The sequence below is a fragment of the Verticillium alfalfae genome, genomic scaffold (genome assembly GCF_000150825.1).
Source record: "Verticillium alfalfae VaMs.102 supercont1.15 genomic scaffold, whole genome shotgun sequence".
NCBI classification, from domain to species: domain Eukaryota; kingdom Fungi; phylum Ascomycota; class Sordariomycetes; order Glomerellales; family Plectosphaerellaceae; genus Verticillium; species Verticillium alfalfae.
In genome coordinates this window covers 820,584-848,413 of record NW_003315024.1, presented here as the reverse complement: position 1 = coordinate 848,413, position 27,830 = coordinate 820,584, and the positions used below count along the sequence as shown (strand labels likewise).

At 53.7% G+C, this 27,830-nt stretch overlaps 9 protein-coding genes across 9 annotated transcripts; 3 read left to right on the top strand and 6 right to left on the bottom strand.

Annotated features, from left to right (window-relative positions):
• Window positions 1-772: 772 nt before the first annotated feature.
• On the top strand, window positions 773-1,584 carry VDBG_09594 (acetylesterase; the record flags this gene model as incomplete). The annotated part of the gene is made up of 2 exons (XM_003000353.1): window positions 773-1,168; window positions 1,231-1,584. The coding sequence occupies 2 exons, from the start codon at window positions 773-775 to the stop codon at window positions 1,582-1,584; spliced, it is 750 nt and encodes a 249-aa protein (XP_003000399.1).
• Window positions 1,585-4,833: 3,249 nt separating this feature from the next.
• On the top strand, window positions 4,834-7,593 carry VDBG_09593 (peroxidase/catalase; the record flags this gene model as incomplete). Its single annotated transcript, XM_003000352.1, has 6 exons — window positions 4,834-5,131; window positions 5,240-5,394; window positions 5,464-5,536; window positions 5,606-6,037; window positions 6,095-6,227; window positions 6,281-7,593. 6 exons carry the CDS (start codon window positions 4,834-4,836, stop codon window positions 7,506-7,508), a joined length of 2,319 nt encoding a protein of 772 aa, XP_003000398.1.
• A 1,375-nt stretch (window positions 7,594-8,968) lies between these two features.
• Window positions 8,969-9,809, bottom strand: VDBG_09592 (S-(hydroxymethyl)glutathione dehydrogenase; the record flags this gene model as incomplete). Its single annotated transcript, XM_003000351.1, has 4 exons — window positions 8,969-9,078; window positions 9,129-9,168; window positions 9,226-9,575; window positions 9,626-9,809. The coding sequence occupies 4 exons, from the start codon at window positions 9,807-9,809 to the stop codon at window positions 8,969-8,971; spliced, it is 684 nt and encodes a 227-aa protein (XP_003000397.1).
• Window positions 9,810-10,570: 761 nt separating this feature from the next.
• On the bottom strand, window positions 10,571-12,088 carry VDBG_09591 (glucan 1,3-beta-glucosidase; the record flags this gene model as incomplete). The annotated part of the gene is made up of 1 exon (XM_003000350.1): window positions 10,571-12,088. The coding sequence occupies one exon, from the start codon at window positions 12,086-12,088 to the stop codon at window positions 10,571-10,573; it is 1,518 nt and encodes a 505-aa protein (XP_003000396.1).
• Window positions 12,089-12,704: 616 nt separating this feature from the next.
• On the bottom strand, window positions 12,705-14,675 carry VDBG_09590 (C6 zinc finger domain-containing protein; the record flags this gene model as incomplete). The annotated part of the gene is made up of 1 exon (XM_003000349.1): window positions 12,705-14,675. One exon carries the CDS (start codon window positions 14,673-14,675, stop codon window positions 12,705-12,707), a length of 1,971 nt encoding a protein of 656 aa, XP_003000395.1.
• A 683-nt stretch (window positions 14,676-15,358) lies between these two features.
• On the top strand, window positions 15,359-16,978 carry VDBG_09589 (maltose permease; the record flags this gene model as incomplete). Its single annotated transcript, XM_003000348.1, has 2 exons — window positions 15,359-15,543; window positions 15,601-16,978. The coding sequence occupies 2 exons, from the start codon at window positions 15,359-15,361 to the stop codon at window positions 16,976-16,978; spliced, it is 1,563 nt and encodes a 520-aa protein (XP_003000394.1).
• Window positions 16,979-18,359: 1,381 nt separating this feature from the next.
• On the bottom strand, window positions 18,360-20,213 carry VDBG_09588 (predicted protein; the record flags this gene model as incomplete). The annotated part of the gene is made up of 1 exon (XM_003000347.1): window positions 18,360-20,213. The coding sequence occupies one exon, from the start codon at window positions 20,211-20,213 to the stop codon at window positions 18,360-18,362; it is 1,854 nt and encodes a 617-aa protein (XP_003000393.1).
• A 927-nt stretch (window positions 20,214-21,140) lies between these two features.
• Window positions 21,141-23,967, bottom strand: VDBG_09587 (fungal specific transcription factor domain-containing protein; the record flags this gene model as incomplete). Its single annotated transcript, XM_003000346.1, has 7 exons — window positions 21,141-21,639; window positions 21,733-21,968; window positions 22,027-22,435; window positions 22,639-22,702; window positions 22,977-23,563; window positions 23,630-23,745; window positions 23,884-23,967. The coding sequence occupies 7 exons, from the start codon at window positions 23,965-23,967 to the stop codon at window positions 21,141-21,143; spliced, it is 1,995 nt and encodes a 664-aa protein (XP_003000392.1).
• Window positions 23,968-24,407: 440 nt separating this feature from the next.
• Window positions 24,408-26,926, bottom strand: VDBG_09586 (conserved hypothetical protein; the record flags this gene model as incomplete). The annotated part of the gene is made up of 2 exons (XM_003000345.1): window positions 24,408-26,383; window positions 26,866-26,926. 2 exons carry the CDS (start codon window positions 26,924-26,926, stop codon window positions 24,408-24,410), a joined length of 2,037 nt encoding a protein of 678 aa, XP_003000391.1.
• Window positions 26,927-27,830: the final 904 nt, after the last annotated feature.

Below are 27,830 nucleotides of genomic sequence, written 5' to 3'. Positions count from 1 at the left end.
TTCCATTCGTTGACACTTGAACATAAAGGAACCAAGGGTACCTGCGCCTTTGCCTTCTCCAAATCTACGAAAGCTCCCCAACTCAATCGGCTCCGCAGCCCCGATGGGGTTCGGCCTTCGCTAAGAAGATCTGCCGAGGGACCATCTGTCGTGCTGATCACAGCCATTTCGAAGCGCTTGTAGTTGAGGGGAGAGCTGCGAGAAGGCATTTTGGGACGGCTTCCCCCGCAATTTGTACTTCCACTGGACCGCCCATCTTTGCGATCTGATGATCGATTCATGTGTTCGCGCTTCCCCTCGTCCGTCGCTAGGCATCTTTGCCGAGATTGCGGACAGAAAACACCCATCTAGGTGGCCAGATGGCCAGATCAGGGCCATGTTCTCGAGCCGCCAGGTCGAAATTCCGGCTCCGACGAGCAAAGCTAGTCAAAGTTTGTGCTTTACCCCGGATCCCCATCAAGCTTGCTGCATCCCCGGCGACCCGCCACGTTGCGATGAATCCTTGATTCGTGGAAGTTTCTCTCCTGAGCACGTCAGAGATGCCACTCGGCCGTAAGGCATTGTGGCGGGATAGCAGAGGGCGAGCTCTTGTCCATACGTGATGTGAAGACACGATGATGTCCTCAACATGTGGGAATAGCGATTTACGGGACATATAAGGCGTATCACGCGGCTGCAAACAGAGGATCGTGATGCCAGGCCTCCACGCACTCCACTACCAAGAGACAAACCCACACAGCCGGTACACTGCCCCGCGTCAGCGCCCGTCATCATGAAGTTCCTCAGCCTCATCCTTGCACTCACCGCCCTGGCGCCCGTCGATGCCAGGCCGAAGAAGGCGGCCAAGCCTCCCTACTTCGTCCTCACTGGCGACTCGACAGTTGCCGTCGCCGGAGGCTGGGGCGACGGCTTCCTGTCTTACGTGAAGGCCCCCGCAGACGGCATCAATCCTGCCAAGAGCGGCGCGACGACCGCCTCGTTCAGGGCCGATGGCCGTTGGAACACGACCATCACCGCCGTCCAGGAGAACGTCGACACCCACTCCCCCATTGTCACCATTCAGTTCGGTCATAACGACCAGAAGGCCACGTCGGGCATCTCTCTGGAGAAGTTTCAGGCCAACCTCGTGGCCCTCGCCGAAGAGGTCATCGCTGCCGGCGGCACACCTGTAAGTGTCCACCCATGCCAAAATTTGGACATGATCTCCCGTACTGACCTGTGCGATGCCAGATCCTCATCACCTCGTTGACGCGCCGCGCCTTCAACGGAAGTGCCGTCATTGAGAACCTGAACGAGCACAGCGCCGCCGCCATCGCCGCTGCCGAGAGCCTCGGTATTGACTACCTCGACCTCAACAAGGCCAGCACGGCGTATGTCAATGCCATCGGAAAGGCCAACGCTGACCTCTACAACCTTTCGTCCGGCGACAGGACACACCTCAACCCATCCGGCGAAAAGGTCTTTGGCCGTTTGGTGGTCGACCTGCTGCTGAAGAAGCGCAAGGACCTCCGCCGCTACTTCGAGAAAGACGTGGCTCTGAGCAAGAAGATTGCGGCGGGCGAGTACGCCACTGGCGATGAGTAGAGGTTTGAAGGATGGAGCATCCATGTTCAGAACTTTCTATTGATGCCTTGGATATAATGCGTCCTGGAACTGTACGAAAGGGGATGGATGACTATTTTGGTGTCATTGGTGCGGTTTTCGTCGTGTTCTTTCCAGACAAGCAGCTTGTCATGGCGAGTCGGGATTTGTGGGCAGTCTGAATGTGTATCAGCAAGCTGTCATGAAGGAAAGCAACAATGAATCATGAAGAAGATAGCCAATGAGCATCACAACGCAGGGTGATTGTGCGGTACAGTGAAGGTTGTCTTTGACAAGTATGCTGTTCGTTTGGAAGCGTCCAGATGCGACAAGAAGATTACCACCTATTCCTCTTGCCCCTGTTAGCAATGGCATGGTAACAGGTGAGAGGCGCCTTAACTCTCCCGTTCGAAACCAAATCAGGTCCGCGAGAGGCTGAGGATCGTGACTTTGACCTTGATGACTGCCGTCGAGTCAGTGCCGAACGAGCCATGCTGTTTGTGGCCGCCGGAGCTCTCAAATCCAAACGAAACACCCTTTGGTGAGGACCTTCTCGTCATGACCTGTCTGCTATGGGCCATGTATTCATGCCCATGTTGTCGCGCGACGTCGTGGACCCTGAGCAGAAACTGACGGTGCTTGGCAAGTTCTTTGCCAGGCGCCGCCGTGCACCTGGCCCAGTTGGTGAATTCGCAATCTCTTCCGAAAGAGGGGGTTCGCTGCATGACTGCATGCGCAGATTTGCATCCTCGTAAATTGCGTGGCAGATGCATGGTAAGCTGCAGGCGTCGCTTGAAACTGGCGAGCCGTGCAGTTGGATTTAGGTTGAGGTTGACATGGCCTGGATTGATGCGGCCGCCGTTGCGAGGCTAGGATGGACGCCGCGCGTGGACGCCACCAAGGAGCTTGGCCATCATACGATAAATCCCGATAGTCTGAATGTAGGATTTATTTCAGGAACAGACCAGAGATCTGCATCTTGTCTGTTGGATGTTATCACGTTGTGATTTGTATCGCGATCCCAATCACCTGCGACGGTTAAGCGCTGTAGCACGGTGAGTCTGAGCGTTTCCTCCGCGCTCACCGACCCAGCGACGGGTATTTGTGTTTTTCCTCGTCTATGCCAAGACGCCAGGACTTCTATTTCGGGTGTGGCGACCTGCGCCGCACCTGCATGCATATCTGATTTCTTGGGACATTGGGGGGATTTTGGTGCTTGGCAGCGCTTTGCATTGCAGTATCTGTGAGCAGCCAATCCGTTGGTGACAAGGCCGAACATGTCGCGACTGTCTCTCGAGGATGCCGTGACAAACACCTCATGAACAGGGGACTGCGGCCGCTTTGGGCAAGTGATTGGAATCGCAGAACTTGTGATAAGTCAGGTGTCCGGCCGATGCGTACCCCAGTCATGGCCAAGCCGCCTTCTGACTCGACTCAAGTAAGTTCACAAACGCCCTGGTAAATATCTCGTCGCGCTCATATTGAACAGCACTGGCTATACCCCAGTGAAGGCCCATGTTGGCGCAGAAGTCAAGTCGGGGCAAAAATCTGGCCGGATGCTACACGCGACGGGAAACCGATCAAGCCGACAATGGAGTGCCTTCTCAACGCGGCCCTTGTGCCGGGCTTGGCCTTGTCTATTGCCTAGACTGCCGGGAGTTAAGAGACGCTACGTACCTCGCTTAGTGGCTTAGGCAACTGGGAAGTATCAGCTCAGAGGGTATAATATCCGTTTTGGAGTCAAGCCAGCTTCTGTTGCCGATGGGCGGGACGCGGCACGGACGGCAAACCCCAGGTTTTCAGTGCGCACACACTGCCGTAGCTCTGAGTCGGAACGAGCTACAAGCAAGTGAAGATCGGATGAGGAGGGAGCTCGGTGAACTCAGCCTTGCATGTGCTTGTTGGTCGCTGTTGTGCTCTTCACTGCTCGCGCGCTCGATGATCTGTGATGCCATATGCTGAGAGCATGTGCTGAGATCCCTGGCGTAGAATGCCCAGACCGACCTCGTTTCGACAAAATGCGACATTAAGACGATCTCAATTCGTTCATGCGTCACATCTCTTGTCTGTCAATCCACATGTTCCCCGCCCCATAGCAAGCAGGTCGCACAAAGAAAGTGTGGATGACTGCCGTTTCGCCGCCCAACCAACCCGCAAGCGGCCCGCACTCCCTCCAATGCCAGAAATCTGCTTGATAAGCTGTCTAGGAAGTCCCCTGTCTTCTTCATAAGCTTGTTTGTTGTGGTGAGGGAGCAGGGAAGACAGTCCAGAAGGGAGACTCGCGCGTTCGCTCAGCCCCCCTACCGCCCCACCCACGTGTCTCTGTCTAACCACTTTGAAGCTGTGTACGTCAGCCAGGACTCTGCATCGAAAGGGGGTTACATGACGTTGGGCCTAGAATCAGTGCGAGGAGAGCTGCATGCAAGGAACCACCTGCCTGATGTGTGTGTCTGCTCAAATTGCGGGTTCGCTGGAAAGTTTATTATAGTCGCATCCCGATTCTGGTCCTCGCCTGGAAACTGCCGGGATAGAATCCGACCCCGAATGTAAATGCCGGAATTGAGAATGAACGACCTGCGATTGGTCGCCGGGCCCGGCTGGCCTATGTCTTTGGCTGCCCCGTCTTGGTGCTTTGTCTACGAGAGGACCTGGTTAGCTAGTTGGGCCAGTGTAATGCAAGTCAGCCGATCCGTGGCCTCGCAGTATCGCGCATCATATGATTTGATCCTGATAATCTTAACCCAGCAAACTCTCCCCGCCGGAGCGCGCCATCTTGAATGCTGTGACCCAGGCGCTTACAGGCTTTGTATGCAACGTGATGACAGGGCCTCTAAGGCCCCAAGCCTGGAGCAGCATGTAGAGAGGCCCACCCGAGCTCGATACACCATGTTCGTCCCACATGCAACCTCCCGGTATGGTAGGTCTTCTGCAACTCTTTCTCCAGAGGAGGGTTGGCGATCGGCTGTGACCGCAAATCCTCACCTCTCCCACATGTTGCCCCACGCAAGGATCCTGACCTCATCCCATCGGGCCAAGCCCCACGCCCGGAACTGTATGTCAGATCAGGCTGCTGCGAGAATTCCGCCTTTCCGTTGTCTTTTACTATAAGAGGACCCTGATGATCTCCCGCCGTGACAAGAAAGACATCGGACCCAGCACCGTGTCTCTCACCTGCCTCGGACCAGCAGCACTTGCACGCTATCTGGAGGATCGTCATTGACTTTCTCAAGTCCTTCTGTTTCCTCCCCCAGCATGTTGTACTCCACTCTAGCTGGCTGTCTCCTGACAGCCCTGCCTATCGTCAACGCTGCCGGCACCTGTCCCTTCTCCAAGCGCGAGGAGTCCTCCGAGACTCTCGACAAGAGGCAGAGCAACGCCATCCCCAACTTTGGACGATGCGCCGTCCAGAGCAACGTTGCTGGCGGTGGCACCAGGAGCAGTGACTGGTGGCCTTGCCAACTGAGGCTCGATATCCTGCGCCAGTTCTCCTCAGAGATCAACCCTGAAGGCGGCGACTTTGATTACACCGAGGCTTTCAAGACCTTGGACTGTGAGTTTATTCTAATCTCCTAGAGTAAAAGCTTCATAGCCTCATTAGAGGCTGTGTGCAACCAACCTTTCGCTAGCTGTGGCGCATGCTGACGAGAAACCATCTCAGACGCCGCCCTGAAGAAGGATCTGCTCACGCTCATGACGGATTCTCAGGACTGGTGGCCGGCTGACTTTGGTCACTATGGTGGCTTCTTCATCCGCATGGCTTGGCACAGCGCCGGTACCTACCGCGCTCTCGATGGCCGCGGTGGTGGTGGCATGGTAAGTGGCGGCGCCTCGCTCCCGTCATCCGTCAGCCAACATCGGCAGCTAACGTGAGACTGGAAATAGGGCCAACAGCGTTTTGCGCCCCTCAACAGCTGGCCTGATAACCAGAACCTCGACAAGGCTCGTCGCCTGCTTTGTAAGTCCAACACGAGTTCTACTCTCAAAGCCATTTCCGAAGTTACCGAAAGCTGACCTCTGTCTGCAGGGCCCATCAAGCAGAAGTATGGCAACAAGATCTCCTGGGCTGACCTCATGCTTCTCACCGGCAACGTGGCTCTCGAGTCCATGGACTTTAAGCCCTTCGGCTTTGCTGGTGGTCGTCCCGACACCTGGCAGTCCGACGAAGGCATCTACTGGGGTGCCGAGACCGCCTTCGTTCCTCAGGGTAACGATGTTCGTTACAACGGCAGCACCGATGTTCGTGAGCGCGCTGAGCACCTCGAGAAGCCGCTCGCTGCCACTCACATGGGCCTGATCTATGTCAACCCCGAGGGACCTAACGGCAACTCGATCCCCGCCGACTCTGCTCTCGATATCCGTGTGGCTTTTGACCGCATGGGTATGAACGATGAGGAGACTGTCGCTCTCATTGCCGGTGGACACGCCTTTGGCAAGACCCACGGCGCTGTCAAGGGTGGTATGTTCTTAGTTCTTGATCCAGCTCCTTCTCTCCAGAGCTAACATGCCCATCCAGAGAACATCGGCCCCGAGCCTGAGGCCAACGACATGGGAATGGGCCTCGGCTGGCACAACCGCGTCAACAACGGAAACGGCCCCGACACCATGACCAGTGGCCTAGAGGTCATCTGGACCAAGACGCCCACCAAGTAAGCATCCCCAGAGTCGATTGCCCGATGTTTACTGACGGGTATTTATCTAGGTGGAGCAACGGCTACCTTCTCAGTCTGTTGAACAACCAGTGGGAGCTTGTTGAGAGCCCTGCCGGCTCCAAGCAGTGGCAAGCCATCAACGGAACCATCGACTACCCCGACCCATTCGACAAGACGAAGTTCCGCCCTGCCACTATGCTCACTAGCGATCTTGCTCTCATCAACGACCCCTCGTACCTGAAGATTTGCAAGCGCTGGGTCGACCACCCCGAGGAGCTCGCCGACGCCTTCGCCCGTGCCTGGTTCAAGCTTCTGCACCGTGACATGGGACCCCGTTCTCGCTACCTCGGCCCTGAGGTGCCTAAGGAACAGCTCATCTGGCAGGACCCTCTCCCTGCCGCCAAGGGCAGCCCCATCAACGACGCCGATGTCGCCTCGTTGAAGAAGACTATTCTTTCCACTTCAGGCCTGACCGTCTCCAACCTCGTGACTGTTGCCTGGGGCTCCGCCTCAACCTACCGCAACTCAGACAAGCGTGGTGGTGCCAACGGTGGCCGCATCGCTCTCGAGCCCCAGCGCAGTTGGGCCGTTAACAACCCCGCTCAGCTGACCAAGGTCCTCACTGCCCTCAAGGGCGTCCAGAGCAGGTTCAACCGCAACGGCAAGAGCGTCTCTCTCGCTGATCTCATCGTCCTCGGTGGTACTGCCGCCGTCGAGAAGGCCGCCAGGGATGCCGGGTTCAACATTGTCGTTCCCTTTGCCCCTGGTCGTGTCGATGCCACCCAGGACCAGACCGACGTTACATCCTTCGGCCACCTTCAGCCCGCGGCCGACGGCTTCCGCAACTACGGCCAGAGCACGGCCCGCGCCCGCGCCGAGGAGATCCTTGTTGACAAGGCCTCCCAGCTCAAGCTCAGCCCTCCCGAGCTCGCTGTTCTCGTCGGCGGCCTCCGCGTTCTGGGCGCCAACTTTGACGGCTCCAAGAAGGGTGTTCTGACGTCCAAGGTCGGCCGCCTGACTAACGACTACTTTGTCAATCTCCTTGACATCCGCACCAACTGGACTCCCGACAGCAGCTCCGAGGTCTGGACTGGCAAGGACCGTGCCACCGGTGCCACCAAGTGGACCGCCACGCGCGCCGACCTCGTTTTCGGTTCTCACGCAGAGCTCCGCGCCGTTTCTGAGGTGTACGGCAGCGCTGACGCCGCTGAGAAATTTGTCAGGGACTTTGTTAAGGCTTGGGTTAAGGTCATGAACCTTGACCGCTTTGACCTTTAGAAGATAGCATCCACACTTTGATGGGTCGGTCTTTTTCTTCTTCCGAAAGTTTATAAGTTTAAATTTTTATCCAGTTTTGATGTCACATTGTTTGACCCACGATCGTCGAAATTCCGTGTGCCTTGTGCCTGGACACCGCGGAAATGCCGCGCATATCGCCTCCATTCCGTCGCAACTGGCTGACACGATTTGAGAAGACCACTGCCATGCTGAAATCTCTCATATTAAACGTCTGACACTTTTGAACTGCGATCAAGTCTTTGTTTGGTCGGGTGGCCTCATATTGGCCACCCTTCGGGGTCTGCATTCTTCGCAGCAGCGACGGTTGCATCCGGGCTACCCATCATTGTGGCTAACACGGCTCCAACAAGGGCTGTACCGCCGCCGATTAATCTTAAGATTGGTCAGCCAAACAAAACTCAATTGATAATCGTTATTTGGCTTATACCCATGTGGATTTGAATGGCCCAGTGTCTGCCTTGGATTCGGCAGCGTCGTTGCCTCCAGTCGTACCGTACGATCTCGACGGCCTCACCTTGCGCATTGCTAGCCCGCCAAGGACCCACTCGAATCGTCTGTTTCAACATGCTGACTGATGGTTGTAAATTGTTGCTGGGGAGCGAATGCCGTAGTACAATGGTGCCGCTGAAAGTAAAATCAACCCCGGCCTGGCCGGATAGTATTGGCTGGATATATAGGCTCGAGAGTTTGAGATTGTGGCGACAATAGAGGCCCCCTCTTGATCACCCAATGCTGCCGTCAATGACTTTCGATGCGACCATGGTTTTATCGTATGATAACATACCTTTGGGTTCGGCAACAATCTTGGCTCCTTAACGTTGTATTCAGTCAGCGTCAGCATGACGCGGCGGCTACGAAGCTCTCTCGTGCACGTTAGAGCCCAAATTGAAAGTAACGCGAGGGAGGGGTAGCCCCGCAACCGTGGTTGTTTGGAGCTATATCATAAGCAAATCACGTATTGTTTTGCATCTGTCATCTGATTTACTGGAGATGGCGTTTTTCTGTTGACGACTTCGCTTGCAGTACATGCGGAAGGACTCTTGCTATCGAGGGGGTAGTGATTCGGCTAATTCCGTCTCTCTAATGCGAAGTCTCATCCAGCGACACTTCGTTTGTGTCTCAAGTGAAATTCTTATTTTTCTGCTACGAAGTGCGAGACATCCTCCACGAGAATCTACCTGCCAGTCCCTGGCACCTCAGATTGTAGTCAACGAGTGGCGATGCCTGCTGCAGCAGAGATTGAGAACTTGGTCTCGACGAAGCATTTCACCAATCCCATTTCCCGCTTCTCCTGCTTGTGAGTAGGCTTTGCTGATGTCGTCAAACTTGAAACGATGCGTGAGCATGATCGTGGGGTCAATCTCTCCTGCTCCACCATCTCAAGAATCTCATCCTAGTCTAAGGGTTGCTCAGGTTAGCGATGGGCTCTGGGTAAACTTCTAGGAGAAATTGGATCTATATGACTTGCACTTCTGAACCGGAGCCTGACCACAGCCGATCAAGCGGATGCCGCGCTCCATCAGCGACCCGACGTTAAAGTGTTTGGTGACTGTGCAAAGTGTCAACAAGGTCGTCGAACTGCGTATTGTAAGTACTTACATCCGACGTAGTCGCCGATAAGTCCTACAGCACCGAACTTCTGAGTCGACATGATGGACTCGTTAATCATCTAGCTTGTGTCTTGCTCGGTGCCAACTGCCAACTCCAAAGAATGCGCCCATCCTTTGCCGTACTCTCCGCCCGTCGCATCAATGCTGACGTTGGCACCTCCCGGCAAAATCTCATGGACCTTGGCGGGCACAGTCCCTGTAGCCTTCAAGTGTCTGAAATTGATCGTTTTGAGGCCTGGGATCTTTGACTCGGCATAAGCACATCGCCAGTTGCTGTCAATTCCGATGACCTGCTTGTCACCCCTGACGTAGGTCCAAGCACTTGCCATCAGGCTGATTGGGCCAAGGCCCCAGATGGCAGCATCATCACCTTCTTTGACCCTAGAGTAAACGACGCTGTGGTAGGAAGTATGGAGAACGTCCGACAAGTAGATACCTACTGGTGTTAGCACTAGGTTCATTGGATCATCTGGTGTGGTCCATTACCCTTATCGTTGGGAAGAGAATTCGGAACCTTCAGCAATTTGTTGTCGGCCGGCGGCACCCGCACGTCCTCGGCATGACCGTCAGCGAAACCACCAGTGAAGTAGGAATAACCAAAGATGCCGCCCAACTGCGAGCCATACAGCTGTTCGTGAGGGGCAGAGGCATTGGTCTTCTCACAGGCCATCGTCAAGTTTTGCTTGCAGTATCTGCATTCGCCGCAATACACGACGAAACCGGCTATTTTGGTGATGCTTTGATGTAAACATAGAATGGGATGCGCAATATGTTGAGTATCGAGGAACCATCAAGGTGCCGCGACGAATAAGCCCATTATCTAAATACAATGTGGTTGCGATGTGTTGGCTGGTGTTATAAAGTATGTCACGTAGAGAACGGTTATGTGACGAAGCCATGAATCAATGTCATGCGATTAATGTCTATGATATCGTTCTTAATTGAGGCCTCCTTTAGAGTCTCCCCACCGTGTTGGGAATGAAACGGATCGCCCGGGTCAGCATATTACAGATTCAATGCTCAAGTAGTTGGTCAGTGGGTTGCATTCACTGGTACTGTTTACTCAGAACGACAACATCTGCCAAAACCACATAGAGTACTATGACCCACAAACACACATGTCATCAAATCTTTGCCTAATCGTGCGCTCAGCATAACTCAAGGTCATCCACTCATGGTGAGATTCAAGGTCACTTATGAATCATGGCATAAACCTCAGCTCCATTACCCTGCCAATGTGAGTGCAGGACTTTCACTGATGGAACCATGCCATGTGCAGACGCTCAGCACGAAGTTTGGCAGTACTCTAAATCAGATTTCAGTATGAAAATGTTCCCAAAGTCCCCCCATGGCGATGCATGCTAATCCAAGTATCAGGCTGGCAGGAGATGACTGTGCAAAATTGTTCATTTCCGCTGCCACAGCGAGTAATTATGCCCTGCTTGTAGTAGGCTGTGTAGCATCCGCTCTCAGGATGTCGTTGAGTTCATCTCTCGTCCTGCAGTTCTCAATCGCAAAGCTGGCAGCCAGCTCCTCCAGCTCCTCCTCGGTCTTATCTTTGAATAACTCCGCAAATTCGTAGCCGAGGTATTCACTCATCAGCAGCTCCCGCACAGTCCTCTCGACTTGGCGGTCAAAGGTCCAGATATTGGGGTACTTCTTTTTGTGCAGATGCTCCGGGATCATAGCCTTGAGCTTAGAAATGAAAGGGCCATAGACGTCACCATCGACACCGCTCTTGTCGACAACGCCCCAGAAATCAAGACCGAGCCTCTGCTTCTTCTCGACGAAGGGTTGGATGAGGCGCATATACGGGCTCTCGGGGTCGAGGTACACCATACCCTGGTAGCCGATATCCTTGTAGAGCCAAATACTCCACGACACACCACCAAATTCACGATAGATGGACAGTTGCTCTTTCAGCAGGGCGAAACGCTTGGCATTGGTGACCGCGGCGTCAGGATCGATTCTTGGGTTCTGGTACACGGGGCCAAATTCCCCGTTCCAGATCGGCACGCCGGCTTGGCGCATAAACTCGACCTTGCGGTTGAAGCTTGAGCGCAGCTTGGACTTTTGTTCCTCTGTGCCTTCATACTGCTCAGGCAGAGGGAAGCCCATCATGCTGTAATCGTGACAGCTGTAAACGGTGTTGGGCAGAGGCTTCTCAGGGTCAAAAGCGCGGAAGTCCATAGCGTACGTGTTTCCGTCAACGAAAAGAATATGCTCGGGGTCGATGGCGCGGATGGCCTTCTCGGCGCGCTCGTACCAGGCCTGAAGGCGGGTGTGCTGCGGGTCTGCGGGTTCATTGAGAGGATTATATCCCGCAATAACAGGGTTGCCAGCGTAATGTCTTGCCAGAGCCTCCCAGAGCTGGATGGCACGATCCTGGAAGTCTCGGAACTCCCAGAACAAAGCGCGACTCAAGCCGGAGTCGCTGTGCCAGTCTTGGTTTTGACCACCTGGAACGGCGTGCAAGTCGAGGATGACGTAAATATTGTGACGCCCGCAGATGTCAACAATACGGTCGAGCAGGGCAAATCCCTCCTGCTTGATGACACTAGGATTGTCATCATCCATGAAGTGGCGGTAGTTGAAGGGGATGCGCAGACAGTTCACGCCTAGCGACGCGAAGAGTGCGGCATCTGCTTCTGTGAAAAAGTGGTGAATAAGCCGAGAGAAGAAGAACTCGGCCTTCTCTTTGCCGAGAACCTCTGCCAGTGCAGCGCGATGCTCATGCTCATGGCCAGAGTAGCCTGTGATGAAGTTCTCCATGTTCAGCATGCCGCCAAGACCAGCGCCCTTGAGAACGACCTGTTCGCCTGCCGCGTTGACAATGTTCGTGCCGCTGACGCGAAGCATGGTGCATGGTGGGTGGACATTGTTGGTCTTGAGCCCAAGGAGCCCTGTTGCTGGCGCCTCCCGCGCGATGGTCTGTGTGATAGTGGACATGTTGGCAAGGAAGAGAGCATATAATGGAGAGTGAAGAAGCACTTGAAGTATGTTAGGGGGCGGTGCTGTTTGATGAACTGGGAATGAAGATGAAAATGAGAAGAATGTTTTATATCTCGGTGAACAGATGATCATACCCACTAAAGGGCTTTGGCTATGGTCGACCTCCTCTCGCCAGAATTATCGTTGGGCTCCCATTGGGATGAGAATCACGCACAAGGCCGAGGATCCCATGTGTTGGCTTAAGTGCGATATTCCGCGAAGATGTGGATCATCATCCACCCCATGACCAGCTGCGGGCTTCCACGGCTACAACAGTCTCAGCTCTAGTCATGCAGCACACGGATCTGGGGTAATATTCCGGGGAAAGGGATGGAATGACTAGACAGCGAGGCACAGCCTACAGGAGCGTCACCTTGCGGAGTATTGATTCCAGCCAGTCCGCGCCTTTGCTTGAATGGTTCTCCATCGGAAAGAGCGATCTTCCGCGACCGCAAGCCTTAGTTCTGCCACGGACTCACCATGTTGCAAGCATCCTTAAGATTGCATTCAGGGTGGATTCCCACGTTTCCTGCTGGGCAAGCCACAATCATTCTGGCGGGTCTGTCATCTACTTCTACATGTATGTCTGCGGAGCATAAGTCCAGGAGGCCGAGCCGTTAGCAGGCATGCGGCCTTGGTCCAGTACCGTTCGGATCTTGCCGAAGTCCCTCGTCTCATTGCCCCAGTAGTCAAGGAGGTCGACAATGTCGTCGATCCCCTCCTGCCAGCCCTGTGGCAGCGTCACAGTCGTACCTCCGCGATCGGTGCCTTGCGCCCTCGTTGTCTCACACTTGATGGAAGCGCCCAGCAGGACCAGAGCGCTGCGTGAACAGGTCTGCATCATCGGGTTTGTGCCGTGGTGTCTGTGTCTATACCCAGGCTTGTTCAGCTTCAATCGCACGAGATGATAATGGAGGGATCGTTCAGCGTAGTGGGCGATGTTAGATGAAGTGGACGCAAAGCTGCGGCTCAAGTCTTCACATGTCAGGTATGCGGAAATGAAAGGCCAGTAAATGAGTTCAAACAAATTGATAGCGTGGCCCCGCAGCACAAAACGACAGACGTCGTCTTCTTCAGGGGGCGCCTCGAAGGACAGGTTCGGAGGCAGGGAGGAGATCCACGAGTTGACTTGCGCCTCGTGTTCCGGTACAACAGCTGCCATAGCTGCAAGGAATGATTGCTGATCCTCGTGCTGGGCCTGCAGTTCCATCATGCCGGCGCTCATGCGAGCAGTGAGTCTTCGGAGAGATATTTCGGCAAGGTAAAAATACCACGAAATTTGCTCGCGCTCACGGCGGGGGTCAGCCGATGTGTCAAGCTCCGTCCTTGGTGCTGGCGGTGTGGGGAAGAATGGCGGGTAAATGTTGGTGCTCATATCGTTGACGAAGTCGGGCATGTAATTGGTACTGCGGACCTCCCTTTCCGACTTCCAGGCCGACCAGTAGACGGCCTGCTGAAGGGTGTCAATGGCGTGATCCTGAGGATGACTTCCGTCTGAGATGCCGTGATATTTCTCCTGATTCTCTTGTGCAAGAAATGGAAGCTGCTGGCAGCCAGCAAGGGCTTGAAGGAAATAACGCCATGCCTTCAGTGGCTGGAAAACACACATCATAAATACGCCCGCGAGAAAGAGGCATTGCGGCCCTATCAACTCGTCTGACGAAATGAGAAGGCCAAGGCGCTTTTGTGCTGCCTGGAAGAAAGCCATGGCGTTATTGTAGGCAATGGTTCCCGGCATTGCATCATGACTTGGTCCGAAGGAGGTGGATAGAGACCCCAGGGCGCAGACGAGAAGGGCAAGGCAGGACTCGGGTGACCAGTCTACTCCGTTCATTATGGTTGAGAGCACCATATGTCGCGTGGAGGTCTCGTCCAGAATGGGGTTCTTGACGTGGACAAAACTGAAAAAGCTGTCGAGAAGGTCGTTCACCCGCCTAGGCTCCATGTCCAGGATACCTATTGTGGAGGCTGGAGATATCGCGGAGACAACTGTCTGGTCCGGATGTAGAAGACTATAATGCTCTTGTTCCGGGCTGAGCTTGCGGCTGAAAAGCTCCATCGAGATGATACGACCGGGTGGTGGGGGTATGATCGTGTCTATGCTCAATGGCAACGCTGTTGCTTGTTGCTCGTTGACATCACGTAACGAGTTTGTTGCTTCGGATGGCCTGATGCTTGGTTGCGAGGTGTCGACGGCCCGAATCTTGTGGGGCAACTCAGTATTTTGGACAGATACAGACCGCATGAGCTCCTCCAAGTCGTCCAGTCTCTCCAGAATTTTGAGACTTGCTGGGTCGAAGCTTGACAGGTCCACCGGAGACTGGATGCATTTTGCCCCAACTTTCAGGCAGAACGAACAGGACGGCTTAAGATTATCGCACTTGGTTCGTCGAGCGCGACAGACCTGACATGCCTTGACAGCGCGTTTTCGCTGGTATGAAGCAGTTCCCCGAGGTGCTGGGCGGGTCCTCGGAGCGGGCTGTATGGGCTGATCTGCGGTTTCCGACCTCGGATCGTGTGGCAAGTCTCCGACCGAGGACCCCATCTTCGAACTATGTGTGGTGTATTTCCTGAGGAGAAAGGATCGGGTGTTGATGGGTCTGTTGTGTTCTGGGGTTGGGACTGGGTCTCAAACTGGCTGGGTACTGGATAATGGGATGTGGAGGGGGAGCGAAGGTGCAAGTGATGATAACCAGAGGATCGTCGCGGACTGTCGCCTTTATCACACTCCCAGCCCAGCTGGAGGGGCTAATCTAGTATTGTTTAGTGCCATCACCTGATACTGATTCGAGCCTGTGGACGAACCCCCACGAGTCATTGGAGTGGCCAGAAGCAACGATTGAACGCCATTCTCCACCCCCGCAAAGCGGAATGTCGCTCGTAAACCGCCCCCAGGTGTCCAGGTTTCTCCCCAGGATGGCCCCAACTTCTGATTTACCAGGCTGAACACCATCAATGAGCCATGCAATTAGTTGCGCGAGCTGGACGGCAGTCGGTTCTGCCAGCTTGATACTACAGCCGAGCGTCGCCGACATTGTTCGATCATGCCACGCATCTATGGATATAAACCGTCAGCGGCTTCCCTGAGTTTCCACCATCCTGATCCCACAATTCGGCATCACTCTTATTATTGATTCATATCCATCCCTGGAATCAGACCTCTGACTTTGATCAAGGCATTCATTTTCTCACTGCAGAGCTTGTCTCCAGCCATATTCTATCCCAATAATGGATAAAATCGACGACAACGAGACGACCAACGTCGTCGCCACTGTCTCCCATCACGATACCAAAGAGGGCATGTCGACATCGGCAAATCAACAGGAACATGAACTCACGCTCAAGACTGTCTTCAAGCACCACAAGGCGGTCATTTGGTGGTGCTTCTACTGGGCCATGTGTGCCATTGGCTGGTGAGTGGATGAACACTTCTACGACCCAAGCAGGGGAGCTAACTTCTACTTCCCCAGGGGATTCGATGCTCAAATCAACGGTGCCATGATTTCTGTCGCTGCCTTTCGCCGTGACTTCGGATACGTTGTTGATGGAGAAGCCATCCTCCCAGCCGACTGGCAGAGTGCCTTCAACATGATCAGCACGGTGGGCCAATTCTTTGGTGGTTTCATGTGCAGCTGGCTTGCCGACCGCATCGGGCGCAAGAACTCGCTCTACGCTGGGATCGCTATTTGCACAGGCGGAATCCTCGGCGAACTTCTATCGGATACTCGTGCCGCTTTCTTGGTCTCCAAGCTTGTTTTGGGTGCCGGTCTCGGCTTCTACCTGACTCTTGCACCTCTTGCTTGCAGTGAGCTTGCTCCGGTAGCTCTTCGTGGATACGCTACAGCTGGCGTCAACTTGGGCATCGCCTTGGGTCAGCTCCTGTCCAATGCAGTGGTCAAGGCCTTTGGCGAGTGGACTAGCCGCTGGGCTTACCGTGGGCCTTTCGCCACGCAGCTTTTCTTCGTCGCGTTCCTGCTCGTTTTCCTGCCGTTTGCCCCCGAAACACCATGGTACCTTGCCCGCAAGAGCAAGAAAGAGGAGGGCCTCAGGGCCATTCGCAAGCTTTACGGCCCAAACTTCGATGCTGAGCGCCAGTGGGCAGGACTCGAGGCTACAATTGAAGAGGAATCCCGTGAGAAGTCGGCAGAGAAGAGCTTCGTCGACTGCTTCCGTGGTACCAACCGCCTTCGAACCGGCATTTCGACTGGAGTTTTCCTCTGCCAGCATCTCGTTGGTATCATCTTCGTTCTCGGCTACTCCACCTACTTCTTCCAGCTCGCCGGTCTCGACGTCAGCAAGTCCTTTGATCTCGGTGTCGGTGTCACGGCTTGTGGTGTCGCTGGCAACATCACGTCTTGGTTTGTTGTAGAGCGTTTCGGTCGTCGTATCGTCTTTCTCTCGGGTATGGGTACCCTTACCGTCCTGCTGATCTTGATCGGCATCATGGATGTTGTCCCTGCTTCCGGTGCCGGCTGGGTCCAAGCCGGCGCGACGGTTGTCTACGCCTACGTCTATTTCCTGACAATTGGCGCCATGGCCTTCGCCATTCTTGGCGAGGCTTCAAGCACGGTGCTTCGCGCAAAGACAATCTCCCTCGCCACCGCCACTCAGGCCATCTGTGGTATCGTCATGAGCATTGCTATTCCCTACATGGTCAACCCCGACGAGGCCAATTTGCGCGGCAAAGTTGGCTTCATCTTCGGCGGTCTCTCCTTGATCGGCACCGCCGGCGCCTTCTTCTACGTGCCGGAGCTGAAGGGTTTGACTTTTGATGAGATTGATCGTTTGTTTGCTGCGAAGGTACCTCCCCGCCGGATGGGAGCCATGGCCGAAGCTGAGCAGGAGTGAGCAAGAAATGGAGAGAGCACGATTATACGCCTGCTTTATATATAATCCTTAGCTATGTTATAATATTCTTGAATTCTTTGCCCTTGATGATTCTGCAATAGTACACGGCGGACTCTTTGGTGTCCGTATAGGATGAACCTAGTGGGGGAGTCAAAGACGTAGTCTTGAGTCGTGAGACTGCTGCTACTACCTTGCTGGTACGCACACTTTGTTGCCTTATAAATGACAGGAGCAAGCTCAATAATGTTTGAGACTGCGGGCCATCAGTGTGCATGTTATCTAGGCATCTTGAATAATCTTATGCCACGGATACTTGTCGGTCACTGAGGCTCAAAGTATGAAGCCCATCCAGCAGGTTCGTTAAGTCCTTGTCGCCAGCGTCAAAACCTTTATCTTGATGATGCTCCACGCCCACTCACATGCAGAGATCTTTCAACTTATGCCTAGTTTTCGCGGTCTAAGTTTCCCAAAGATAAGCTATAGAGTCATCTCGAATGACTTTCAAAGTGGTACGACATCACGCCAGTTATGCATTCAGTTCCGGATAGCACCATAAACTGTGGATTCGTCCATTTTACAGTCGACGGGAGTGTTGAATACTAGTTGATCATGAATGATGAGGTGCTCGAGGTTCCTGGGCAGTGCATGAGCAAGGTCCCAAGGCGATGACCTGTCATGGCGCGTGAGCAAAGCCCAGGACACCATGTGGTTTTCTATGCTCTCAAAGCTACGCAAGGCTCCGATGCGAGCGTCAAGTCTGTGAGCTTGATGGACTTTGCTGCTATTGCGGCGACGACTTTGTCACGCTCGATCGGGCGGTTGATGTAGTTCTCAACGCTACTAGTATCGTATGAACTGGTCTATGTATGTTTTCGCAGCCTCACACAAGGCACCAGCACGTCGTCAAGCCTATTCTCTCTGATATCATCCAGCCATGAATGTTACTATAATTTTTCAAACCTCAGTCATAAGAAGCTTGTACCTTGACATTGATCGGAAATTTGATACCTACTTGGCCGTTTCTTTGAATGTGCATAAGACGCTTAATCCAATGGTTTGAACTGGTATCTGCAAGCGCATGCGCCTAGGTCCCAAGCTGTCTAAATATGTGAGACTCAAACATCCTTTAAGCTTACAGTCGTGTTTGTCATGCCTCAGCCCACACTAACAACTGTGATTGCAACCCTACACATCAGATTCTCATGGTTGAACGATTGCAAAGTGTTTTAGAGGAAATATTTGGGTTGCATTGATTCACTCGTCCAGCGCACTGCTACTTCCAGACTTTCAAGAACCACTAGCTTCAACCTGAAGTCCGCCATTTATTCAGCATGCTTTTCAACGCCAAAACGCCAACTCAATACTACAGGCCTCCGCTCTGTCAACAAGCCCCAAAGACACTATCGCTATCATCTGAGGACTCCTCAAACGGCGGGTGCGCCAGTACTGCCCGACCCCTCAAATTCAATGAGCTGCGCCTCTTGTGCGCCCTCTCCTCTTCCTCGCTCTCACTCATCATAGCTACCTCCTCTTCAATTTCCTGTCCACCCACGGTTTCACATCCAAGATGTTGATACGCCTTTTTTCTTTTGACACCCCTCTTCGTCTCACTACCTTTTGTAGCAAAGCCAGAATCCGCACTGGGCCCGCGGAGCACAAGTTCGACCCCGTGCTTCTCCTGCCTCAACCAGTCAACAAAGCCGGCGACCGTCATCTCCTTCGCGGCCAGGAAACTCTCAATCGTCGCAACCATTTCGTCCTCGCTGAGACCCCGCTTGAGGAGCTCCTTACACACGCCCCAGAACCGCTTGCGGCGCGAGTACCACGTCCGGGCGTACGTGTCGCGCCGCCATTTTGTCGTGTACCGCTCGTCGAGCAGGCGGACGGCGCGCTGGCCGGCGAGTCCGTGCTCGTACTCGTCCCACTGCTCGCGTACCGTCTCGGGGTGCTTGTTGAAGGCGAAGATAGGCGTTGTGGTGCCGTCGGAGAGGGTCGTCAGGAGGGACGAGACGCGGACGATGGGGGCGGGATCGATGCTCGTTTCCGTGGGGACGGACGTCAGAGGTAATACGCGTGCCGGCTTCTGGAGTCTGAATCCTGAGTCCATCTTGAGAGGCTGGTGAGTTTGGAGGCTCTTGAGCTCAGGGTCCATTGTTAGCGGGCGTGAGAGCCTCAGGCCGACGTCCACGTTGGTTGGGCCACTGATGGTAGGAGACGTCTCCGTTACGGGAGGCAGACTGACAGCGGAGAACTTCCTGCGTTTATTAACGACTTTCTTGCCAGTGCTGCGCGAAGGCGGTACGATATTGGCGTACGGGTAGGGCGAGGCTGTTGTCTCTCTTGATGGAAGGTAGTCGGGGAGGCCATCATCGCAGCATATCGAGTCGACAGTCATTGGAAGGTCATCGTCGCTGTAGGGCGAGTCCACAGCCCCGGAGAGGTCATCAACCGCCTCAGACAAAGGTGATGGGAATCCTGGCCCAACATTGGTCCCCTCGTCCCTCGACGCGCTGCCCAAACGAGCACCGCGCTCCCGCAGCACCTCAGTCCGCACTTCGCCCACCATATCCTCCGTGGCAATGACCCTCCGGACGACCTCGCTCACAACATCAACTTGCATCTGCACCCGCCGCTCAACCTCCGCCTTCCACCCCTTCAGCTGGCCTACCTCGAGCCTCGAGCTCACCTCCCGCCCCTCCAGCGCTGCGATCAGCTCCCGCAGCTCGCGCTCGACCCGCGAAAGCTTCGCCTGGACAGCGGCGACCCGCTCGTCGCAACCTTTATGCAGGACCTGGAGCATGGCGACCATTTTGTCTTGGGACGGCGCCGGCGAGAGAGGGTTTCTGGCGGGGAGGATACCCAGCAGATGAGCCTGGTGCGCCCACTGCGCGGACCATCGGCGCGCCTGGTCTTCAAAGCGGATGGGCGTCTTCGGGACCGGGTGATAGACCATCGGCTGGAACGGCGGCGGCGTCGGAAAGCGTGGCGCGGTAGGTTGAACGGGCTTCTTTTCTATCGAGGTCGGAGTTCTCGACAGCGGAGTTTCGGAGCTCTGTTCACTGAGATGGGGGCTGAACGTCGAAGGGGGGTTATCTACTTGGCTGGTCATGCTTGGTATCGTCGGCGTATCGATTCTGGTGTTGATCGGACGCCACGGGAACGGTGGCACTTCGCCGCGATGGCTTTGATCCTGAGATCTGGCGAGGGTCGCCGAGAGCAGTGCCTTGTCGTTCATAGTCCCGCTGTTGGTGTCTAGAAGTGTTTCGCGGGGTTCTTGCTGCGCTCGATCGTGTTTCCAATTGCTGGTGTTGCTGAAGACAGTCGTCCGTGTTAGTCTCGTTCGTGCAGATGTTCAAGTCAAATACAGTGAAGCGATGCAGTAGTCCACTGTGGCTCAAGAGTCAACACACTTCACTCTCATGCAGTTCTGTGAAAGCCAGGACTTCACTCCGCTTTAAACAGACTCCGTCATGGTTTCTCGCCCTCACACAGACGTCCTGACCCATGAATGCGTGCCCGACTTTGAACAAAGACGACGTGTACAAACTGTCCCATGCCGTCTTTGTCTGCCTTATTGTTCAAGACTTGTGTGGGGCGGGTATTGCGAGTTGAGCTCGAGTCAAGGGAGAAAACAAAGAACATGCTCCATGCCAAGAATTAGTACGGGGCTCTGCATCAGGAAGGGTCGCTCGAAGCACGAAGGTGCTCTCAGGCCACGAGGTTGTCCGTGATAGCCGTCTCAGAAGAGCGGCGATCAATTCGCCTACGTTGTGTAAGCGGGGAGAGCAGTATTCATTGCCAGCTACGGGTGCCAGTTGGACTTATAGCCGTGAGCGATCTACCCGATGTTAAGACTTGCATGGGTCAAATACCGACCTGCTAACTCCTGGGCAATAAAAGATCCGGATTACAAGAAACGGACGCTCCCACCCTGGGGGCGAATCTCAATGACAGTTTGTTGTTTCTTGCTTCCTTGATCATCTGCTGATAGTACTGTTTATGCCTCTGATGTTTAGTGTTCAAGGAGGCCATCACATTGGCGTGGCGAAAGTCGGAAAGTCACTTCCCTGTAACCCCACGATTCTGAGCCTGCACTACATACATTGAACTCGCAAGAACAGAGAGGGAAAACCTCTCCCATTAAACGAAGGTAGTGATCACACTATGAGCTGTCAAAGTTCATCATGTCCATCGAATGCTGCTGATTCATCCCGAACCAGTTCAAGTTCTGAAGTTGCTCAGCCGGATACCCCTGGTAGTGGACAAGTCCGCTCTCGTCTGTCGAAGCACCCTCCATGATAATTGGCCTACCTTGTGACGAAATTTGCACTCCATCGCTCTCGATATCGCCCTGGAATGGCTGAGCGAAGTTCATCTGTCCTTGTAGGCCAAGCGGACTCAGGTATGACTCCATCCATTGGTCCAGCTCCTCTCTCGTCTGCTTCGGCAAAAGTATATCGGTTCTGCTATCCGTGTATTGTTGCGCGGCGTTGTAAAAAGCCCCGAAGAGCTGATAGTGATCTGCTAGACCAGGGTCCTCTGACGCGGCCCCGATGGATTGAACAAATATTTCCAGTCTTTTGAGATCGTCTCGGCTCCCATTTTCGACAACGTTGCAGAACAACACGAAAAAAGGAATGAAAGGAAGAAACAGTAAAGCCCTGAAAGAGTGTAAGATTTTCAGCTCATACAGACGATCTTGATGACTCTGATTGTCGGCTTTTCGGCCTCAAAGCCCCTGGCTGATAACGTACCAGTTCATGTATGAGAACAAAACAGGTCTTTTGCTCTTATCGAAGCTATCGTGGCGCGCAAATGCCTGTCTGGCATATGCAATGCATTCATTTGAGAAAGGCTGTGCCAGTGACTCGCTTGGCGCAGCGCGGTGAATCATAGTCAGGACCGAGAAGTGAGCAACTTCGTCCCCAATGAATAGGTACTCAAGGCAGGGCCGCGACGTTTCGTAATAGCCGAGTCGCTCGAAATGAGCCTACAATAGAGGAATGTCAACGTGACATGTATAATTAGGGATTATGTGGGTCGCTCACCTTGCTCGCCAGAGTATCTTCGTGTATCTCTCGCGCGTGCCGAGAGAGGGATTCCATACTAGCTCGTCTCGTCTCAGAGTCCAGGAGTAGTGATTGTGCCGAGTATAGATCTGTGTAAATCATGCCGGCGAGCCTAGCCATCCGAACTTGAATGTAGCAGTAAGACTGGACTGGGCATGACGTATTGCCACTACCGGGAGGAGGCACAGTTACGTCTACCTCCGAAATGGTGGAAGCACGGCCTAGGCGCAGGCTAAGAGTCTTCTCAAAGAAGTATATGAGCCAGAAGAGAAGTCCAGCGTGGTTTGGTTCTTGCGACCCACCGTCAGTCCCTCGCTGCCTTTTGTGATACCCCAGTGAGTGCGAGATCTCCCGGGCCGCAACAATCAAATCCCATGCAAGAGAGGGTCTTGATTTTTCCATCGCAAAGATTGCCTGATTATGTTGCGTCAATGGTGTTCTACATCATTACGGCTGTGGATTGCTTGAAAGGCCATGGGCGTGCTGCTTACCCCGAGAACGAGAGCGACTATCGTACGATGTGTCTTAGGCATGAAAAGCGATAGCTCCGCGATAGCCGTATCGATGTTTGACGTACAAACATTCACATACCGTTTTTCTCTCTCGATGAGATTCTCACCTTCGTCTTTCATCATGTGTGGTTCGCCGAGGAGACCTGTTGGATACATTAGCGGACGCGAGCAGCGCATACTGGCCATGCATCGCCTACAATATAGAGCGAAGTTCAGGATGATAAAGTCTGCCCTATCAAACTCGGTACCGAAATAGATATCCAGGCACAAACCCACGAGATTTGTTTTCGGCAACAGCTTCTCAAGGATTTGAACTGCGAACCCATCCCCCGCTGTATTCGTTAGCACTGGCTCAGCCCATGTATGTATCAACTCCTCGGAAGCGTAAACAAAAGAAAGTCAACACAACAAACATACTGCGACTTTTTCGGAGGAGTTGAATAGCTACGTCGAGTGGTATCATATCTTTGTGACTGCGAGTTGACAATGAAGCTTCGCCCAGAGTGGGAAGCCTGTGTTTCAAAGACCGCTGATTCTTGCGGACTACTAGAATCTTATGTTGAAGGTCATTGAGAAGACCAAGAGTATCGCCGCTGGGACTCTCCCCCCCATTGAGGGCGACTATCCCTTCGATATAGTCTGCTGCAAACTTGGAGTGGGCTGACAAGGAAGAGGGGCCTTCAGCTTCAATGTCCCCGCTATCATTTGCTTCGCCATCATCATCGGCCACGCCTTCAACCTTGCGGTACTGTGGGGTTGAAGACTGAGTATTGTAGAGCGATGATGGCTGAGAGTTGGAGTGCAAGGATGAAGGAGTAGTGGCTTGAATGGTCTGATGGCCTTGGTGGGCCGTAAGGGTCTTCCCAGAAGTTGTAGACGGCGTGCGGTGAGCTTGGGTGAAGAGCTCATCGATCCTGGAACGGGTATGAGGGTCTCCTGTCAGAACATCCATGAGGCTTTCGATCTTTTCAAGTCGCTCGGCAACGGAGGAGAAGCTTTCGGCACTTCAGCCATCAACAGGCTGCGTCAGTTTGGATAGATCTGAGTTTCATCAACATCCCAGCACTCACCCTCCGGTCGCAGCACTCGTTCGCGGCCGTCTGTGTCTTCGAACACGGGGCGATACTACGCAATTCAGTCCCATGCGCACACATGGCGAGCATGGGACTGACCTGTCGCACCGAATCTACAATTGTGAGTCCTATTTGTTCCTCAGGTTCCACGGATGAACAGGTGGAATTATCTAACCTTTCTACGTGCACAATTGTCACACTGACAACAGAAGTGTCAGTGATGGGATTTAGTGAATACGGGAAGTACATACGGCTTTAGGCGCAACATGTGCTGCATCGGCCGGCGGCGGTTCCTCAGTAGGGGACTGATCTGACTGAAGCTTGCCCGATGACATCGTCTTTGGATTCTGGAATGATGTGCCCCGAAATCCCGGCAAAGACCGCAATGTTAGACAGTGGTGCTGCGAAATTGTGTACTGGTAAGGCGAGTGTTTTACCGAAATCCCGCTGGATAATGGAGCTGAATATGGGCTCCTGGAGATAAAAGAAGGGATACGATAGTGTCTCGGAGGCCGCGAGACCCGGGCCAGGACCCCACGGCGGGGGTTTGTGAAGCCGATCGAGTCACGAAACCCCGAGGCTTGCGAATTGATCGAGACTAACGTCAAAGATTCCTTCGCAGCCAATGATTACACGCTAGGCGTTCGTGAGATAAAGTCTTTCTTCGCCCTAACTTGGGCGGTCCTGTTGTTGGAAATCTCAAATTGATCTACTCATCTGACCCTCGCTAAATCAAAGCCTTCGGCCCAGGAAAATTGACGTCAACTCCCCTTATTTACAGGTTAAACACGTCATAATTCTCCTCCGCAATAAGGTCCTGCCACCGAATGCCAGCATCTTGGGATCTTCTGGACCATAGGTCTTTCAATAGCTTGTGGATCACGCGCACGTTGCTGATTCCATAAGCTTCTTTCGCTTGAAACCATGTCGTGACGCGGGATTTCAGTTCGCAAGTTGACGCCTCCGAGCCCAGAACAAGAACAGGCCAAAGCGCGATACAGCCTCCCCTTCCGCGGGACAAGGTGTCAATCAACTCAAGCTCCCGTAATCCTATGCTTACAAGAGAACGGACGGTGTTAGTGGAGGCTTTGCGAACTGTGCGCTGAAAGTACACCAAGCTCGCGTAGTAGAAAGCTCGAGCTGCGTGTTCCTCAACAGCCATCTCGTCGTCAAGCGAGGCGTTTCGCGAGGATTGAGCAGGGGGGAAACTCAGGTATAGTTGTAATTCGAATTTATCGATTTCATGCTCCGTCGTTTCAGGCCCTTGAAGCCGGTTCATAGCTGTGATGTTTGTGAAGAACGAGCTAGTCGTTCCAGAAAAGTTGTTGGCGTCATCGAGTTTGGGTCTATCAACCAAACACATCACCTCACTAGGTATTTCCCAGTGACACAACAATGCCATTCGAAGTATATTGTCCCGAAATTCGTACTGGTCATGAGAGAGACCTCCATGCATCTGGAGATGCCTCAGGTATGAGACTCCGCCACTAAGGTGCGTTTTCCATCTTGATCGTGCGCCAGATATTGCTTCGACGATGATAGACGCCATGATGGCACTACCAAGCGACTGACGGACCTCTGGATCATCTTGGCGCCCAAGATTGAACCGAAGATGTTCGAGCTGCAGCCTTTGGTGGTTGAGGGCCAGTGATTCGAGGGTGGGATTCTTCCCCCCCGAGAGTTCGAAAAGATTGAAGGCGGATCCTGCACAGATGGAATGGAAGATCGCCTTGTTGACATTCGACTCCGTTGAGAGGCCGGAAATTCCCGAAAGAGCTTTAGGAAGCATGGCAGTTCTGAAAGCGTTATCTGGCGAGTCCACCAGCATCAATTTGCCGCTCGTGAATGTGGCCCAGTGAAAGATGAGGCTCTTCTGATATTGGGGCATTGACAGAAAGTCAACGTGTTGGGTCATTGGGACTGGAGGGCAGCCCTCTGTAGGTTGTTGCTGCCTGCATGCGAAGCGACTGGCCGTGACGCTTCCCCCACACGCAGAAGATCTAGACGCTGTGACAGGACATGATCGGCTGATCTGCTGGTGTTGTTTGTCTTGCGCTGACATGGACAACGTAAATTGGGTACCTCCCTTTTTGGTGATATGTGGTTGGCTGGCGGGCTCATCTTGAGGCACGGACAAAGCCTCCCCGGTCAGATTTGGAGGGGACTGATCGTCCTCCGACAGTGATGATGATCCTTCGTGGGGAGCTGCGTCCCTCATGAGTATGCCTCTAGGGCTTTCGATTGGTATTGTTGCATGCCTGGTGGTTTCAATTGGCAATATTTGACCCTGTTTAGCGACAACATTGGTGCGGAATGCGTCGGCCGAGCCCAATTCCAAGCCAGACGCCGACGCTGAGGGTGATGAAGATGTGGTTGTAGTCAAGGTTTCCGATGGTTGACTAATTGGTGATCTGGCACCGCTCTGTTTGACAGTCGCCGACAGGATGAAACCCCTATACTGACGAGACGCAGACCAGTTGAGGCGCACCCCATAACCTCGGCAGTTTTGGCCAGACTGGAGGCATCTCTGACACGCGGGCTTTCGCTCGTCGCACTTGACCCGCCGATCACGGCAAGTCCAACACCCCCGGAATGATCTTGGGGGCACCTGTGCCTGGGGACGTTGGCGAGGAAGGAACTCATCACCCTCTGCTGCATTTCGTCGCAGCATACCGAAAGAGGTAAGATGAGACGACTCTCCCTTGTTGATGACCTGGGACTGAAGGAGACGGACCCGACACTGCATCGACCCTGTAGTTCAATGCTTATTTTCAGGCACTTGATTCCAGAACAGGCCTTTGATGACGTGATGAAATTTGGACATGCGGCAGAACTTGGCGAAAAGCGCACTTTGTCGAGCCCAGGCAGAGATTCATGAGGGCGAGGTTTCCATACAGCAGGAATGCCTCTGGTTTCGGTGTCCGAATGTTCCGACCGCCATCCGAGAATTATGGGTATTGCGACTCGCTACTAGACGGCAGCCGTGGTCGTGAGGTGCAGTGCACTAACCAAGCCAAGGTACCTGAACCACGGCGAGAGAGAGATATTCCGAAACCATATGACAGATCTTTTTGGACGTTATTGTGCTTGATGTGTGGTCGGTTGCAGCGACTCTACAGCCTGGTCAAAGTAACAACGGGAGGACTTGGCATAAATCGATGTCCCAATTCAACAGATGTGACCATGCATGGCTCTTCTGGTAGCATAGCACCTGTGTGGAAACTCAAAGGTACTGCGTGTCTCTTCGGCCGGCTGTGAGCGCGAGGGGTCCACCAGCGAGAGCGTGTTCGTCATCACTGGGCTGGGTAGTCTGAGACAACCAGAAAGCTTAGCTGACTACGAAGATCGACGGTGGCATCGCCCCAGACTGCCTATTTAAGCCTAGGCGATCCGGAGAACGAGTGGATCTTTATGAGGTGTGTACGAGAGCGACCTGGCGACTCAACTTGATCTCAACTGAGTCGCGCTTCTAGCTGCGGTCCTACCATCATCCCCTGTTTAATTAGCGTCCGGTCTTCGACGTCGCTCATTGTTCAGGCCACTAAGCTTCAGCATCATGTCGGCCGAACCTGCCTATTTAGGGAAACTGGATCATGCCAGAATGATCAGAGGTGTTTCTTCCTGAGCTGCGTAGCAAGTCGGACAAATGAAGAGATTTTGCTGTCTGCCAGCATACGCCCGACCGCCCGGGGATGTGTGCCTGGCGCGTTGTAAGCGGAACAATTGATAACCTTTCGTCGTGCTTGGTCGCTTCGAGCGATGCCAACACAACAAACGCCCGTCGGTTTTTGTATTTGCTTATTCTCCGCGCACATTACTTGAAGATCTTGGTAAACGTATGCCAAGAATAATTATTTCCTTCTTTCAGCCTTGAACAGTCGTGCAACAACATGGCTACAATCATACCGCAAGACTCAGGGGCGCTTGACTTGGTCGGGGAGGGCCATGGGAAACTCGCGAATCATCTCCATGGATCCGAAAAAAAACGTGAAAGCATCAACTTCACCGACGAGACCATTGCCGATGAGCTGATGGAAAGCCTCGGGTACCGTCCAGAGCTGCAGCGCAATCGGTCAACGGCTCATGTGGCGTTTATGGGCCTTCATTCTGGCGGCAAACCCCTATGGCCTCGCGACGACATTGAACTACCCTCTAATAGGCGGTGGTCCTGTCAACATAATCTGGGGCTGGCTTTTGG